At 43.1% G+C, this 18,913-nt stretch overlaps 1 protein-coding gene across 1 annotated transcript in view; it reads right to left on the minus strand.

Moving 5' to 3' along the window:
• Positions 1–18,913, minus strand: part of SLC16A10 (solute carrier family 16 member 10) — a 113,366-nt gene that overhangs the window by 13,214 nt on the left and 81,239 nt on the right. The window contains exon 4 of the mRNA XM_069598113.1: positions 86–229. Coding sequence (XP_069454214.1) covers positions 86–229 — 144 coding nt within the window. The remainder of the gene's footprint in view (positions 1–85; positions 230–18,913) is intronic.

Below are 18,913 nucleotides of genomic sequence, written 5' to 3' on the forward strand. Positions count from 1 at the left end.
ACACTGTGGGATGGGTACATGGGAGGTTCATCAATGAGGTTTTAGACTTTACATAGTACAAGATGTTTAAAAAAAAACAAAGTACCTGGAGATAAATTTTCTTCACTCCAGGCACATAATCCGCGATCCGGCCGAAGAGCAGCCGTCCGACTCCTGAAGTGATGCCGATGCACATGAGAACCACCTCTTTATTCTTCTCATCCTGAAACTTTTCATTCACATGTTTCATCTGTAGGCCAAAGAGAAAGAAGCCACATGAAATGCAGTAGGGAAACTTGGCGAGTTTTGAGGCTTTGTACAAATGCCTTTTTTTGTACACGTAATAGACTCTCTTTCCAAAGTCAAATTTTTATAAAAATTTGTCTATGATAATTTTTCATGAGAACACCAGAGGAAAACGCAACGTGGTTTAGCTTGTATAAATAAGGAGAATTTTTATAAGAGGGCTTTAAAAACATTTTTAATAAAAGGTAACCAGCACACCCTTTATCAGTTATCACTGGGCCATGAACTAAAGGAAGAGAAGAGACCTTTGAACACACCACACCACAAGGTCACCCAAGGACCCGGCCCATCATCTGCTCCCCTGAAAGCCAGTTTGAAGGCTCGATTCTGGAGTCTCATCTCTTCTAGGAGGACCTAACCCAAACTGAAGTTACACTGGAGCTTCCAGGACAAAGGCATAAGGCTTCTCTATCTGAGGATCTGCCTATTTGTGTGGCATTAGAACAGACAGAAATACAGGAGCGGCTTAACACAGTGGTTAAAAGAAAGGCATGAGAGACTGTCTGCATTTAAGTCCTGTTTCCATCCCTTGTTAGCCGTATGACCTTAGTCAAGTTCTTAACCTCTAGGGCCTCAGCTTCCTTGTCTGTAAAATGGAGACAGCACTAGTACTTCAAGAAGGTGCTTGTAAGGATTAAATAAAATATCTATGTAAAGAACTTAGGGCCTGACTCACAGTTAAGAGTGACATTAATTTTAGCCTTCTTGCTAAAGAAGCCGGCCCTCCATATACAGTCTACTTAGAACAGTGACTGCCGATCTACCACCGACTGTTTGAGGAGTGTGACCAGCAGGCGCTACACTGGGAGCTATACAGAACCCATGGCTCACACCCACTGTCTAACACAAGCTTTGCTCCCACAGCCCCGAGTCCCACGCTTCCCGCTCCTTGTGCAGCACCACCACTTTCTCACGCTCACCTATCTGTGCTCATGGCAAGGAGAAAAGGCGTGTCTGTACTTCCACTGCTTTCTCTGCAATCACAGAGCGATGATATCAAACAGTTGTTTCAAACAATCAGACTCACGTCCCCTACACCAAACACTGGCCTGAATTCTGACAGCCCACAAAGCCGGTTTCCCAGAAAGCACGCTGGCCCAGATGGCCTGCTAGTGGCACCTGCAGCCTTTCCGGACGACACTGCCTGAGAAGACCTCCATTTTGCAGTTTTAGCCTACGTGGGTAACCAGCACCATCACATCTCTCCTTTCCATTTCAAAACTGGTTAACTGTTCTCCCTCACTTTTGTATTTTCACAGTGGTCCAGGATAACTCTCCAAGGAGATGGTCAGTGGCTAAGATGCTGTGTTGCCAACGCAGGGGGCCCAGGTTCAATCCCTGGCCAGGGAACTAGATTCCACATGCTACACAGGGACCTATCCCACATGAAGATACTGCATGCCACAGGTAAGACCTGGCGCAGCCAAATAAATAAATGCCCAACAGCCAGAACAGAGCAACTCTCCTAAACATGGCTTCAGTCTCATCAGTCCCCCATACATCAGCTGACTACCTTTATACCCCTTACTTTGGTATGAAAAGCCCTCCATAATCTGTCACTGATCTATCTCTATAACTATGCTACCTACCAATCCTTGACTCAGAAAACTCAAGTGTCTACAGGATTCAGGGAAACAGCAGAAAGGAATAAAAGAGACTTGCTGGAGAGGGGCCGCGTACACTCTGTCCCATCATTACCACATAGCACCTCCTGTGCTGCCAAATCAACCTCCTGGCTGCCTTTTATTTTAAAGAAAAGTCAGAAATCTGGACTTTTTGTGTGGAAATGTTGGCATCTATCTTAAATTTAGAACACTGTGTGATCCAACCCCATGTGTGCCAAACACAACACGTCTACAGCTTTGATCTCATCTGGCCCAGCAGGAAGGTTTAATCACGGTGTCACTGAGACACGTCCAACACCTTCTCATCTGTCTACATCTCTGCTGCTGCTTCTCCTGGTTCTCTAAGACTCTGCCCAAGTCCCGCCTTTTCTATAAAGCTGTCTTTGATTACTTAACCCTTACATCCTCTTTGGGTTTCTGCCTAGCCTTCATGGGTACCTTAAGTACTGAGTACCTTCCCCAGCCCTTCTGGCATCATAGGTGGCACTAGTGGGAAAGAACTTGCCTACCAATGCAGGAGACAGGGAGAGACCTGGGCTCAACCCCTGGGTCAGAAAGATCCCCTGGAGGAGGGCACGGCAACCCACCCCAGCATTCTTGCCTGGAGAATCCCATGGACAGAGGAGCCTGGCAGGCTCACAACCTTCCTCCTTCCCTTTCAGCCACCACCACTGGTGTTAACCCAGCCACCCAGGTAAAAACTGGACGACCATCCTAGACCACTCCCCTCCCCTCAAATCCAGTAGCCACCATCCAGTTCCCATGATCTGTCCTCCCAAACCTCTCAGACAGCCTCCCCTGGTCCACGCTCCCCACACTGTTTTTACTTTGGGCGTTCACTCCTCCCCTGGATCCCTACACCCGCTTGAACGTGCCACGGGCCAGAGCCCTCACTCCTAAATTTCTAACCTGCATTCCCTGAGACCACCAGATGAAGTTCAACATTTTAAAAAACACTGCTCCACCACTGTGGCCTTGCAGCCTTCAGGGTAAAGCTCAGACTCCTGGTTTGTCAGATGAAGCCTCACCTCCAGCTGCCGCCTCATGCACCCATGTCAGAAATGTGGCTAATTTGAACTGAGATGTGCTTTAAGTGTAAAACACACAGAAAATTTAGAAACCTTAGTGGAAAAAAAATGTAAACTATCTCAATAATTTCAAAATACCAATTCTTTGTTGGAATAATACTTTGGCTATATTGGCTAAATAAAATATATTATGAAAACATTTCATTTCTGAGGTCTTTTTTCTTTTTTTTTAACTTTTAAAAATATGACAAGAAAAGTTTAAATGACATGTGTCTTGCATTATATTTCTATTGAAGAATGCTGGTCTAAGAAATTCCCTTGTGGACACAAAGATAAAACAGCTGTTGATAAAAGTGACTTCAAACTGGCAAATTCCTCCAGGTCCTTATCAGAGATGGATTCCAGCTCAGTTCTGAAAAAAATGAATAACCTGATCTGACGCAGGTGAGATATAATTACGGGAATTCATCAGCTTTATTTGGAATCTGAATTCAGACTCTCACGTATTAATCCACTTTAGGAATCACTCAAAGGCTCTAGTATAATTTTTTAAGAGACACTCTATAGTATTCAAGCCAGACTGAATATGCCAGTCGTTCTTCTGATGAAACTAGGAACACATGCCTGCCAAACTATCATCCTTTATTAGTGGTTTATTTTTCTTCCCCTGCTCTACACTTTGTAATCCTTAAAAGGAATAATGAGGATAAATGTCTGGGGGTCTCACGAAATAATGGTAAATTTGGTAAATTCAAATTATGCTTAAGTGGAAACTTACTTCTTCAGCTATAACGGGCCTTATTTCATTGAATTTTGTTATTGTTCTTGAAATAAAGCAACAACTTCAGCTTCTAATACCTCCTTTCCTACCCTCAGCCAAAATTTTCAAAGTTAAGCTGTGGTTTATTTTATTTGTCTTTTGGTTTTGCTTGGGCAGGAAGTAAGGGAGCTGGAGAAGAGCATCTGGGGAGGCGGCATCTATTGGTCCGACAGATCCTTCCTCATTGAGGAAATAGCCCGCGGGAGAGCTGGTGTATTCTAGCAGCCTGGGCCCCCACTACTGCTGCAACTATTCCCGGAATCCCCACCCATTCTTCATCCTCTGGAGACTGGCACACAGTTGAGTTTAGCAGAAGGCACAACTGGCAAAACTGGCATTTCCAATAAACGTCACATGGGTAGGGACATGAAAATGTTGACCAGATGTTCCCATATTTAACCTAACGTATTTAAACCAATACAAAGCTCTTATTAGAAGCCATTACCTACACAGGGATGGGCTTCGCCAGTGGCTTCCGCCTGCAATGCTAGAGACCTGGGTTTGATCCCTGGGTCAGAAAGATCCCCTGGAGGAGGGCGTGACAACCCACTCCAATATTCCTGCCTGGAGAATTTCATGGACAGAGAAGCCTGGCAGGCTATAGTCCATGGGGTCCCAAAGAGTCGGACACAACTGAGTGACTAACACTTCACTTCAACGGGATAACATCATTTTTAGAACAGTGGTTTTAAGACCAACTTTATCCAAATGTGGAAGTGCCTTTAGGGCAGGGACTCGTCTTCTGTTTCTATTCTGACATGTTTACTCCAGGGCTGCGCACCTCTCAGGGATGACCAGAGCCTGGGTGCTGCCTGCTCTTGCAACATTTTCCATCATTCCAGCAACAACCGAACTTCATCAGTCACAGAAGCCATTTCTGGACTGAGTGAAACCCTCTTTTTGTTTTGTTATCCAAAGATAACCAAGAACTTAAATCCCATCCTAGCTTCTCACTCCTTATCTACGGGTGAAAGAAGGGAACAAGACACGCGACCTCACGGTTTACCCCCTTCCCTCCTATCCATCCCCACTTCAAGTACAGGGCGATTCAGCCTCCCTCCATGGAGGACATGATTCTGATCAGCCAAGTGAAAGGAAAAGTTCCTCCCCACTCGCTAGAGCCCAGAGCCAGTGCCTAAGAAAGTGACCCTCGCCTGGCGTTGGCCTCAGCCTGGCTTCCCCTCTCACCTCTTCCCGACAGAGGAGCCACAGTTACAGACACTGGGACGTCACTGAGAAGCCAGGCTGAGTCTTCCGGCTCAGAGAGTCAACTGTGCAGGAAGCTCAGCAGGCAGCCATCATGTGAAACCAGCTCCAACACAGCTGACGCAGTGCACTAGAAACTCAAGCTTCTCCTTGACGAATTGTTTCACGACAGAAGATGGCCCAACAGAAGGGAACCTCAACTCACTTTATCTACGGAAGCCCCTGAAATCCAGTGACGCTATGCGGCAGCAAAACAAGGAGCTCACTGGTCCAAAAGATGCAATAACTAGGGAATTCCCTGGCAGTCCAGTGGTTAGGACTTGGTGCTGAGCGCCTGCGTTAGATATGTGGTTGGGGAACTATTAGTAAGATCCCACAAGGCTGGCAGTGTGGGGAAAAAAAGAAAAAGTCCAATAATCACCTACAGTACTGCTTTCTAAGATTGCGTGTTATCTGGCCATGTGATAAATAGTTATTAGGCTCACTGTCCTCCCCTCCACCAGCACCATTTTAAGGGGATGGGTGGTCTTCATTTAATATCTTTTACATAATTTATTACAAAAAGATAAAACTTTGGTACATATAAGTTAAATTATGTATCATTAGGGGATAGCAGTTAAAGGAGGAAAACTACTGAAGACGTAAAACAAAGACAACTTTATTTCTGATAGCAGACTTGTAGTAACAGCTGACTGACTCAAGTAGCAAGTGCTAACAAAGGCAGTATTTCAGGAAGGCCAGGAAAGCGGGGTAAAAGCAGGCCCAGGAGAGGACTGCAGGCTATGGGGCTAATGGAACCACCGCCTCTGCAGAACGGAGAGGAAAAACAAAACCCTGTTTCCTGTTTATCACCCACTGTTGTTGCAGTTACTATGCCCTTTGGGAGAGAACAGATTCCAGGCAGCAGTCATTACCTGTCCTTGTCCGTGGGCATCTCAATCCCCGATCCTCTGCCCTCGTCAGATCCACACCGTCAAGCTGAGGAGGAGGCAGACAACAGGCAGTCCTGCTGCACTCCTTTTGGTGGGGACAAGGGACCTGTGTCGTTTACATTTACATGGTACCTTCAAAAACGGGATAATAAATGCTGCACCGTATTTTCAGGGGCTGTGGAACTCAAAATTTCCCCAGCTTCCTCCTTCCCCACAGGGATTCTGAGTTCCGAGCACTTCTGTCCTCTTGCTCTTCCTCAGCAAGCTAATCTCTTCTAACCTGAGGTTAGCAGGTTCAGCTTGTTGCTTCTTCCTTGCATGCAATTTAATTTCTAAGAACACATCCTTTCAACACCCGAAAAGCTACTCCATAACTCTTTAAGATAGAGTATTTAAGTGTATTCTACTTAAATATATACTTTTCTTTAATGGCAAACACGAAGAAAAAGCCTGGTCCCTTTAAAAATTGCATGTACATCTGAAAGGCAGTAGAAGGCTGCTAGAGTAGTTAATGGATAATCTCAGATTTTGTTGCAAATCAAAACTTTATACTACCCTTTGACTTCAAAGAACGAACAGAAATCTGAATGGACTGAGGGTTTGGTTTGTTTTTTTCTTTCTTTTTTACAATAATTGTGTTTTCTCCATCTTTGTTTTTGCTAAGAAAGTAAGTCAGCACTGCAGGGCATTCCCTGAGAAAGTTTTACATGAGTACAGTACACCAGCAAGTCCAGTGAGGTGACTATAGATAGCAGAAAACTAAGCCTACAGATCTGGGTATATAAAATTAATCCCTTTACATCATTTAATATTGAAATAGGACTTTACAACCATTAAGACAAGTGCTGATTAGGGCAGCCTCAAAATATCATTTTAACATGTTAAATCTGATCAACTGTGCTTGTAAAACAGCTCTAAGATGTACTTGAAGTGAAAACACAGAATCTCCTTGCCTGCCAACATTTTTAAGGACTAATATCTTAGGCAGCCCACTGTCTCTACTAATAAGGTTCCTGCTGCGGTTAAAGCGTGGCATGGGTACTGCCTGCCTCTCCAGCAGCTAACCCAGCGGAGGGCAGACCTTTGGCCTGCCAGCACTCTAGGAGGCATGGGCAGCTGGCTCTGTTTGTTTTTTTAAACGGCCAGTCTTTCCATTTCATTGAGATGGGTTTCCATGGTGCCGGTAATCACACATGGCACTACTAAGACACATAAAAGTCAAGACTGAGAAAGGGAAGAGTTTCCAGGGACTTATTTAACAGCCACCAAGGGGGAGAAAAAGACGAGTTCTAAAGGAAGGAAGGGAGCTGATGGCTTGGAAACCCCTGATTTGGAAAACATTTTCTAACTCTAAAAATTCTTAAGACCTGATTATTTTTCTGTTTGTTTTTTCCAAAAATAATTTTCCTTTGATTTAAACAAAGTTCATCCTTGACACAGTACTGTTTAGATGAGATTTGGCAAAATGTTTCAGAGGAATTATCTGTCAAAACCAATCTGGATTTTAGATGCTTCCCTGGTAGCTCAGAGGTTAAAGCATCTGCCTGCAATGCAGGAGAGCTGGGTTCGATCCCTGAGTTGGGAAGATCCCCTGGCTGAAGGAAACGGCAACCCACTCCAGTATTCTTGCCTGGAAAATCCCATGGGTAGAGGAGCCTGGTGGGCTATACTCCATGGGGTAGCAAAGAGTCGGACACGACTGAGCGACTTCACTTTCTTTCAAATAATCCTAAATGATAGAAGTTAAAATGAACTTAATCTTAAAAAATAAATCACTAGGGTTTTTACATAACTTGAAGTTATTAGTGACCCTGACAATAATATCCATGCCAGGTAGTTCTCAAATTATCAAAAATTATTCTTGTCCTTCTTGAACTATGAAAGATGTTTAATCTGTTGATTTAATGTTTATTCATTCCACCCAAATCCAAATATGATTCTGAACAGCTTTCTTGGAGGCTCATTCTTGGCACACCAAGGTCACCACTCCCTCAGACCCCTGGTTCCTGGCTAGGTTGGATGAACACAGTGGACTGTGAACTGTTAAGACCTGGCCCATCTCCGAAGGACATAGACTGCCTCTACTCTGGCCAGGATGGCTCGGGAAGGCTCCGCTGGGGTCCCTAGCATGCCTGCATGGCTGCCTAACACTTCAGGATAGCACTTTGAAGGTACAAAGCGGTAGCAAGGTCTCCACAGATGCAGACCCCTGGTTGTGGTTAATGCTTTTCTGAGGCATCATTGAGTTTCCATGTTTTCATTTGTTTTTTTGTTTTGTTTTGTTTTGTTTTTTAAGGGAGGAGGTAATACATGCTCTTCTAAACTTACTCCTGGATTCATCTGGTGATAAAATCACCCATCAGCTGAATGTACATGCAGATAGACAGGTGTGGGTTATGGAGTTTCTAGTCAACAGCTAACTGCATGAATTTAGAAAAATAGTCCAAAATGAACAAATGCACCCAGCAAAAGGCTAGTTCAATTAAGGCTGAATTTTTGAAGTTTAAGATAGACTTCGTGTTAAAATAGGAAGGGATAACTTCAGAAAGTATTATTTAAATCACTAGGATTCTGGGTAATTTGATAATGACCCTGGAGCATTATTAGTTCTTACTTAGCTTCTTGATTTTGCCCTTACTTTTAAAGTGATAAAAGACTGATCCTTCCATGGAAATTCTACCTTCTTCTAACCTCTCCTCACGAGGATTCTTTAAGGCTAGTGATGCTGGCTAGAGAACCCTTCTACCAAAAGGCTTCTGGCCTCCTTTCTCCTTCAGTCTTTCTAAGGCACACCATAGAGCTTGTCTTTTTCCTAAGAGTTATCTCTTAAATTCTCTCCCTAGGATCACATCACATTTTTAAAAAGTTATCTGAATAAAGATCAAAAATCGTTGGGATTAGGGAATTCTTTGGCAGCCCAATGGTTAGGACTCCATACTTGCACTGCAGTACGCATCAGTCTGACCCCTGGCCAGGGAATCAAGACCCTATATATGCCTCGTGGGAAGGCCAAAAAAGAAAAAGAAAAATAGGATTAAGCTCAGGTCAGTCTCCCTTCCACTGCTGTCACTTTCATATACTTTTGAAACTGTCTATCCCAATTTTGTATCCCCTCTTTAAAGAATAAGACTACTTCAGAGTCGGGGTGAAGTGGTGGTGACTAACATTACTTTAGCCATGTTCGGTCCTGTCTTGTGATTTTAAAGCGTTCAGGAAGAAAAGGACCACACCTCTGTAGGATAGATAAGAAAGTAGAAAGCCTCAGTGGTCTGGATTAAGGCAGCTGGCATGACTCTCAGTCTCTGTAGAGTTGGAAGGCCTAGGCAGAGCAGATAAAAAAGTCTTTGAAATTGTGAGCTCTGTTCCTTATAGAGTCTAGGATCTTGAACATCACTTCCTTGGTTTCAGGTCGACACTGCACACTGCTTCACTCCCTTGGAGAGATGTTCTGGAAATCTATGGAGGCTATTTTTATCTGATATAGTTGTGCCCAAACATTGCCTTTTTTCCAATTAATTTTTTGTTTAATAAATTTTTTTATCACATAACATTTACCATTTAAGCCATTTTTAAGTGTATACAGTCAGTGGCATTAAGTACACTCACGTTCTTGTGTAACTATCACCACCATCCATCTCCAGAACTTCTTCACCTTCTCAAACTGAAACTCCAAACCCATTAAATAATCTCTCCCCTCTTCCCCCTTCTCAGAGTCCCTGGGAGCCCTCACTGTACTTCCATCTCTCTGAGTTTGACTCCCCTAGGTGCTTCATCTGAGTGAGATCACACACTTTGTATCTGCTTTATTCCATTTGGCATAATGCCTTCAAGGTTCCTCTGTGTCGTCACATATATCCCAAACATTACCTTTTAAAATACGTATTATTTCATCCAAAAATCACTTTTTATTTCTTTTTATGTTACAAGTGGGGCATTAATGATTTTTTTTTAATTATGTGTACAGGTAGGTTTTATGACCTAGGATTTGGTTTCAGGAGAGAAAAGGAGGCACCAGGTCTGACACCTACTCTAGATGTGTGACAGGGCAGCTGTGAAGGCGAACGTGACCCTGAACCTAGAAAGCACCTCATGAGGAAGATGCGGGACAGGGACCCCAGGACTGGGCACCCCGACTCCAGGACTCAGGGCGGCCCCGAAAGCTGGAGACCAGGAGCCAGGAGACACCAGCAGGGAACTGTGAGAAGTCCCTAGGACAGCTCCCGAGGAGTCAGACACGTAAAAGGAAGCTGCGTGTTCACAGGAGCAAACCCAGGGATACCCGACTTATGCTGAGGTTTTAACAACGCTTCATAAATTAAATAATCAACACATGGGAGCACTCTACATTCTACAGATGTGTGCAGGGGTCACGAGGCTATGGCAGAATCTGCTAGTCTGTGTGGTGGAGGTCCACTCAGACATCCCATTCTCCTGGAAGCACATGGTACAAGGTATGAGAGAGGGTATTCCACCTTAGCAGGGCCAACTATATACTGACTATGTACCTCTAGCCACCCATTTCCATATCTTTAAATTACTCCACATCGACACTAGTCTAGATAAACATACTTTTATTTCTATTATTTAAGGTTTAAATGACACCTTGTCGCTAATTACACGTGTGATCAGAGAAAGTCTCAAAACCAATTAACTCCTCTCCACAAGAGCTGAAGAACATAAAGCACAATTAGAATGGAAAAACTGTCAGGAACAGGGAAGTTAGCACTAGACGTCATACTCCAGCAAGTCAACCAACCTATAAGCTCAGCCTCAAACTGGTCAAAACTACTGGCGTGCTGGGGGCTGGGATTCAGCAGTGAAGAGGAGGCTCCGTCCCTACCCTTGTCCCGCCTGCCTTACCTGGTTCTTCTTTATCATTTCACGAGGTGTTAGGACCCTCCCCACACAAAACACCCCAGTATATGTTCTAGATAAATGCACAGTCTTCACCAGCCTTTCCCATACTTACATTGAACACATCACACAGTACAAGGGCCTAACCAAAACACACTACTGCTACGTTCCAACTTATCGTAAAATCAGATACTTTTAAATGTTTGAGAATTTCTTTCTCCACCACAAATCTTAAATCTTTCAGCAGTATGGGGTCCACATTGTAGGGATAATTTTCATGCCTGAATAAACCATTCATCACTTCTAAAAACTAATGTTGAATTATTTGTAAATACATATTATTGTTTGTAAGTACATATTATTTTTGGCTAATTAAGAACTCCGGCAGTTGGTGATGGACAGGGAGGCCTGGCATGCTGCGATTCATGGGGTCACAAAGAGTCGGACACGACTGAGCGACTGAACTGAACAGAAATATAATTTGGAAGACATGACAAGCTTACTCTACCTTACTAAAAGCAGCAGCTCTGTTTTCATTTATCTGTAAATGATTCGTTTTCTAGATTTCTTATATATTAATTATGTATTATCTTCCTATCATGTTCCTATACTGCTACTGCTGCTGCTAAGTCGCTTCAGTCATGTCCGACTCTGTGCAACCCCATAGACAGCAGCCCACCAGGCTCCCCTGTCCCTGGGATTCTCCAGGCAAGAACACTGGAGTGGGTTGCCATTTCCTTCTGCAATGCATGAAAGTGAAAAGTGAAAGTGAAGTTGCTCAGTGTGTCCGACTCTTAGCGACCCCATGGACTGCCCCACCAGGCTCCTGCATCCATGGGATTTTCCAGGCAAGAGTACTGGAGTGGGGTGCCACTACCTTCTCCGGATCCTATACTAGTGTACTACAATTCAGAAGAAAAAAAATACTCAAAAAACCAGCTAGCTTTTTTTGGATGAAACTGTTCTATAGATATGGAACTTCACCATTAATGAGTCACAAGTGGCCAGAGAAGTAAGGATCCTTATTCATCTCAAGTAGGAGAATGCTGGTGAATACTGCCTAAGGCACAAAACTGGTAAACCGGGCAAATTTTCACTAACCTGAGTAGTCAAATTGCAGCAGATGGTGAGATCTGCAGGGAAATAAATGCAAGGTTAGAAAAGCAAGAAAAGCACAGACACCACTGAAAAAAATCTGAAAAAAGTGGTGATAAAGTGATGGTGAGAGGGTATCTACTCACTCATGTAATAACCGCAGGAGAACTGAGGGACTGCAGTTAGAAGATGTAAGTAGTGAATGAAGTATCTGCAGAAAAAGCAATGCTTGGGTCCTGTGCAAGAATTTTTCATTTCTAACATGCAGATTTTAATATAATACATCAGATAAAAATAAGTTGAATGAAAAAATTCATTGACTGTTGGCCGGCCTTAAAGACAGAAACTAGAGAATTTCTAAGCCACAGGCTTCTGTGGGCAGCAGGAAGCCATCTCATTTTTCTGTCTTCTGAATACCTACTGCTGCCCTTCACCCAGAGAATGCGCCTACTAGCACCTCCTCAAAGAGGTCGTCGCCGACTTTACAAACTGAGGTTACGTCCCACCATCACCTTCCACCTCATTTTACTGCCTTCAAAGAAAATACCACTATTTCAAAACTACCTTGTTTATTCACAAGGTTACTGTTTATTGAGCTCCCTGAGAGTAGAGACTACATCCTTTCTCAGCACTGCAATCCCACATCTAAAGGCACCCGCAGGTGCCCGGTGAGTATCTATCAGGTATGCACTTGAATCTGCTCAATCTGAATCTGCACAACCGAGTCGCAATTCCTGAGAGGGAGGTCACACACATGTGAGAAAATACAGCAGAGACAGGAAGGAATAACTCACCCTAACTCGATCCTAGTAACACCCCTGCCCCTTACTGTGAAACTCTGAGCAAAAGAAAACCTCTCTTTTGGTCCAGGTTCCCATCTATTAGTAGGAGAGACCAGTATCAGTGCTGCTTTCCTCATAAAAGGCTGCTGTGAGAGTTGAATCAGAAAATACACCTGTGAAGTGAATTCCTTCATATTCTTTGGGAAAGTCCACTGGGATGGGAATGAATGAATGAAATGAAAATAAATGAACAACAAAACATTTCCAGACCAAATAATAGAGAAAAAATTTAGCGGGTGGGTGTGTGTGTGGGTGTGTGTGTGTGTGTGTGTGTGTGTGATCAGCACACAGTGAATCTTAATGGTTAATTCTCATATTTAAAACGATACACTATACAAAGAAATACTCTTGTTGTCAAGGAAATTTTATAAGCATGCTTTTGAATGAAAAAACAAAAATTACTTAAATTAGAAAATCTTGGTGAAAAGTCTTGATTATTTTTTATTCTGCAAAGTACCAAAACATTCTGCATAGCTAATAAATGTCAAAGTAACAATAAAGATAATCAGAATAAAAATCCAAAATCAAGAACGAAAAGAAGGGAGGAAGGGAAGGAAAAAGTGAAATTTAACCCCTAGTATTTAGACTTTATTGTTTAGCATCCAGGCTAAAAACAAAATTAAAAAGTCAACTCTGCCTCTTTTATCTGGTTATAGTGCCAGAAGACTGAGATAGGGCAACTCTTCAGATTATATAATCCCATTGGATGACATTTTTTAAATGTTTCCAAAACTCCGCAATCACCATCCCAGGGCTGAGGACATGTAATGGGCCTCCAGGCCTTTCTCCTGTCAGAACCTTACAAGAAACAGATACACAAAGCAGGTGAGGTCAGCTCAGCTGCCCAGACCTGGCCCCATATACAGTAACCTTTGGTTTAGATGAATTCGGCTATGAAACCTGCATTCTCCGGGCTCAGCCACACAGTAACTATAACTTTGAGCTCTAAATATATCCATGAAAGAAAGATGACAAAACCAGTACAATCGCTGCTGGCAACTTTGAAGACCTGGACTGTGTCAAGATGGTGAAGTGACCTCCAGATTGGGAAATGAACCCCATAAACTGATGAGGGTTGTGTTGGATAAGCCAGCTTCATTCCTCCAAAGATTCAGTTTCCACTACATACACATTTCAGGCTAGGATAAGCTTCCATTCATTTTCCATGGATATTCTTGCATGCTATGGGTGCCAGGTTCTACCCTTTTTATAACTATGTGACTTCTGGCAAGCAACTTAACCTTTCTGTGTCTTAACTACTTTACCAGTTTTTTTTTTAAATACCATTAAATGACCTGTACACTCCGTTCAACTCCTAATTTACTGTCATACTTTTTTTAAAAGGCATTTAAATATTTATATTTTACTTCAAAGCCACACATTTAAGAAGACCAGGCTCAAGCCTCAGCTGCACCAGGCACCAGCCTTACAACCCTGAGCAAGTTGTCTTAACAACCCCAAGTCCAGTTCCTCTCCTGCTAAATGGAATCTGATCCTGCCCATCTCGTAGGGTGGCTCTGAGGCTCCAGCAAGAGATAATACTTCTGGGATAGTCTTAGAAAGTAAATATTAGTACAAGTGTGGGAAATAAAAATACTACGTTTAAAAGAAACTTAAGAGTTTACAATAAGCCCTCATGTGGCTGTGATGACTGGGCATACCAGATGCTAAACCATGCTCTGAAGATTGAATGCTGCAGTTGTTCTGGTCCTGTTACTCTGAGAATAAATCAGCTCAACTTGACATGAATGCAGACACAGCTGGATTACGTAACTGCACATCAGTTGTCCATGTTTGCAATTCTGCCTCCAAACTAGCTACCGTTAAATGAGCTTTTCTCCAATTTGTTATGAGGGAATGTAAATTTTCTGATGATAAGTGAGTTGCCAAAATGTAGAGGAGTGAAAAAACTAGATACAGACAATGGGGCTGGAAAGCAGGGAAAGCAAATGGGGAAAGGGACAGATACATAAGAGACGTGCACCCCTCAAACTTTCTTTGGATCTAAAGACACTTCCCTACATCATGAATACGTAAGTTACCTTCTACCCTGATATTCTGTAATCACTGGAGTTAGTGTCTGTGAGAGCTTTTCCAAGGAGATGTCCCAGAACCTAGAGAGAAGGTTAAACTAGCAGAAGGTACTCTCAATTGATCAGACAATCTCTCCACCCACCAGAGCCACCTGGTAAATGCAGGGTGAAAGGCAATGTCCAGGTTTACCCTCATACCTTTAAGAGTCTTCAAATTAAGATTTCTATTGTGTTAATTCTCTATCATAAGAATTTATTTTCTAGATGATAAAAAAATCAGGATAGGACCCCTTATCAGCTAAATTCAGGTTCCTCAAACTTGAAAAAAATTTGATATTAATCTGACGAGTTGAAGGATAAAGCAAATATCCTTATTACAGTTAAATTTTGAGATTATTCTACAGAATATTATATTTTAAAAAATAAAACATGAGACAATTAAACACAAAAGACCTGGTGAAATTTACAAGACGGGAAAACAGATACAGAGGATAAACTAGTGGCTATCACTGGGGAGAGGAAAGGGGCGAGGGGCAAAACAGGGAATTGGGTATGAAGAGGTACACACTATTACGCTTAAGCAAGCTGCAAGGACATACTGTACAGGTGGGGACTAAAGCCAGTGTCTTATAATAACTTTAAATATCTTACAATAAATTTTATTATAGATTTATAAATACATTTATATAGATTTATAATAAATGTATTTTAAAATCTATACAAATATTGAATCACTGTTATATAACTGAAACTAATATAATATTGTAAATCAACTATACTTCAATTTTTAAAAAAAGAAAAAATTATTATAGATATGGGGAGGGGACAAGAGAAGGAACAGTTTCTCCAGTGCTTTTTGGGCCTTCTCAAGACACTTCAGTGTCTCAGGACACTTCACAGGGCTTCCCAAGTGGCACGAGTAGAAAAAAACACCCGCCTGCCAATGCAGGAGACATAAGAGATGCAGGTTTGGTCCCTGGGTTGGGAAGATCCCCTGGAGGAGGGCAACCCACTCCAGCATTCTTGCCTGGAGAATCCCATGGACGGAGGAGCCTGGTGTGCTACAGTCCATAGGGTCGCAAAGAGTTGGACAAGACTGAAGTGACTTAGCACACACACACACACACACGCACACAGAGGACACTTAAAGACCTATCAGGGTCTTCAGAGTTTCTATGTAACTCTAAAATTCAAGCAGTTTGTTTCTTCGCATTTTCCTATAATAGTACTCTCTTATCAGTCAAATACATCTGTACATTTTACTATAAATTTGTACATTTGTCCATTTTTTCTTCGGCTATGCTTAATGTTTATTGTATAAAACCAACCTGAACAAAAAGCTATGCATATTTCATGTTCCGCTTGTCACAGAAAAGCAATTGATTTTCTCATATTCACAACGTCCTAGAGACCAAAAGAGGAGACACAGGGGCTGACAGAACAGTTACATGACACCCTGTCATTCACATCAGCCCATTTGCTCGGAGTCCTCTCCACGGCTGTGCAGCATGCTCTGAGTGCCTGGATGGTCCAGCCCTGCTTCTGTGCTTAGTTCTGATAGAACAGAGGGGAAACATGCAAGCCAAAGAAAATCCTGGTCCCGGCCCAGTGCGGCTGATGGTAGGCAGCACTCCACCTCTCAGGTGATCCAAAGAGGGAACAAAACTCTACAAAAAGAACACAAGACTCAGAGTCTGAGACCCATGTTCAAGTCCCAGCTCTGAGCAAACTCAGTGCGTGACCCTGACTAAGCATAGCTTATTTAGCAAAGTGGCTTCCTTGGCTCCAAGTATATAGTTATTTATGAGATTTGTTACCCTCACCCTTGTGATGGTTATGTGAGATTTTGTGGAGATGCTCGGCACATGACAGATTCTTGACAAATGTCACCTGAATCTCCGTTTGAGGAAGCCACACGGAGACAAGAGCATGTCTGCTGTTCCTATTTACACGGCTCAGCACCCTGAGCTCTACCCTGGGGTGACATTCCTGCTGTTACTACAACGTGGCCAGTGGTAACCTGGACAGTGAGGTCTAACAGGTGCATTCCAGCACTGAGCCACGGGGCACCTTGCGTTAATCAAAGCCATAAAATCTCTCCTGAGGTTTTACATGCCCCATGGATTGATTGGCTTGTTTGCCTACAGATTTCATTTCTAATTTAAAAACACAACTTGTTTGTTCCCAATTACAATTGGACTTGGTATCCACTGAATTGCCCTGTCAGCAGGCAAATAATGGTGCCTTTAATCATGGTCTCAGATAAGTGGGATGTTCATACCAGATCAGAGTTTCTTTTGAGGACAGTTACTATCTGCCACAAAACCGACACATCTTATGGAGTTTTTTGAAAATGAGCTAATAAACACAAATTTCAACACATGAGTCAGTCATCTCTCTGATACAGAACTATGTGGGTCAAAGCTTAAAACCTAAAACTTCACTGCCCTATGTTCTGGACTCAAAGAACACAAGTGCTGCTTTTCAAGGCGAGTAGTGGTGGAGAGACGTAAAAGCAATAACAACCAGGTCACCGTTCCCATACTGAGCATGGGACGTTCTATGCCGCTGAGAAGAGGTGCATCGCTGCTGCCATTCACAGGCACTTATCGGCATCTGACTGAGGCGGCCCTGTGGCCAGTGCTCTGGGCCTGTACCCCCATTCTGTTCTCACTCACACCACCCAAGGCTTGGCAAGATTTTCAGCTGCTATGCAGGAGAGCACACACCAACTGTCTAGCTTTCCTTGTTAATGGGCACGGCCATTCCATCCTTCCACACACTCACAACAGGGACAGAGACACACACAGTTCTTCCATTCATAAATTTTCAATTTCAACATGTATACAGAGCTATAGATCAAAAGCAGAACGCATCAACTCTTCTCTCCATCAACAGACGGCATTAGTGGTACTCAAGTCTGAGGTCTGCTGAGTTTGAGCTTATTGATTAACTGTGGAGTGGATATGAATACCATCATGTCCTATAGGCATAACATGTGAAACATCATTTTAGTATCATAGTAGGGAATTTTAAAGACCAAAATGAAGAGAAGATGAACAGTGCTTATATAGTGTCACTTTTGATTAATCCATAAGATATTTAGTCATTCAACAAATATTTGAGCACCCACTGCTGTGTTAGGCACTGTGCTAGGTGCTTGGATTCATTCACTGAACAAGGCAGAGAAGGACCCTTGGTCGGCCTCAACATTTACATTCTAGCAGCAGTATACACACAGAGAACAGACAATCACCACCACAATCAAGTTACATAACACATTGGAAGGTATGACAAAGAAACAGCATGGTGAGGGAGATTGGGAGTGTGTGGAGGGGAAATGGATGAAGGGAGTTTTAGCCAGGGGGTCAGGGCAAGCCTCACTGAAAGGCGAACAGGAAAGCCAGCAGAGTGTGTGAGAGGGATGGGCCAGATGGGATCAGGGACAGGAGGGGACAGACCATGCAGGACTCTGAGTGAAGGACAGTTAGGCGCTCAAAACAGCCTGGAGTTAAAACTCCCCTCTGGGTCCTCCCCACCATTCTCTACAAAACAAAGAACTCTCTCACCCGAAGAAAAAAATGGACATTAAGATTGATTACGCCCAGCTCCCAGCCGGTCCCAGCCTCTGGCCGATCTCCAGAATTCCTTGCCCCAGCTGTTTAAGACATAACTACTCCGAACAACCTTAGAGAAGAACAGGACCCCTTAAGACAGATTTCCACATATATGCCTATATACCCTTACTCTTTTCTTGGGTTACTGTAGCAACTCACTAATCTGACTGCTGCCCCTCCTCGCCTCTTTAAAGGTGATTTGTTCTTGTAAAGTGCAGGTTTCGTTCTTTCTCCGAACCTCGCTTTCTCTAATTTCCTTACCCTACATTGAGAGCCACCAGAAGGACATTAGTTTTTACTCTCAGAGCAATGGGGAGCCACTAAAAGATTCTGAGAGACTTATGCTGAAAGAACACCTGTGGTTTCTGCATACCACAGATTGCACCAGGGCAAGGAAGGAGGTGGGGAGACCAGACAGGAGTCTATTACAGTGATCCAGGCTAGGGGTGATGCTGGCCCAGTCAGAGGTATAGTAATGATGATGCTGAGAAGTGGACAGATTCTAAATATATCTTGAAAGGAGAACCACCAAGATTTCTGGTCTGGATCAGGAGTATGGTGTGAAAGAAAGAGGCA

This window comes from Ovis canadensis, chromosome 8, assembly GCF_042477335.2.
Source record: "Ovis canadensis isolate MfBH-ARS-UI-01 breed Bighorn chromosome 8, ARS-UI_OviCan_v2, whole genome shotgun sequence".
Taxonomy (NCBI): Eukaryota; Metazoa; Chordata; class Mammalia; order Artiodactyla; family Bovidae; genus Ovis; species Ovis canadensis.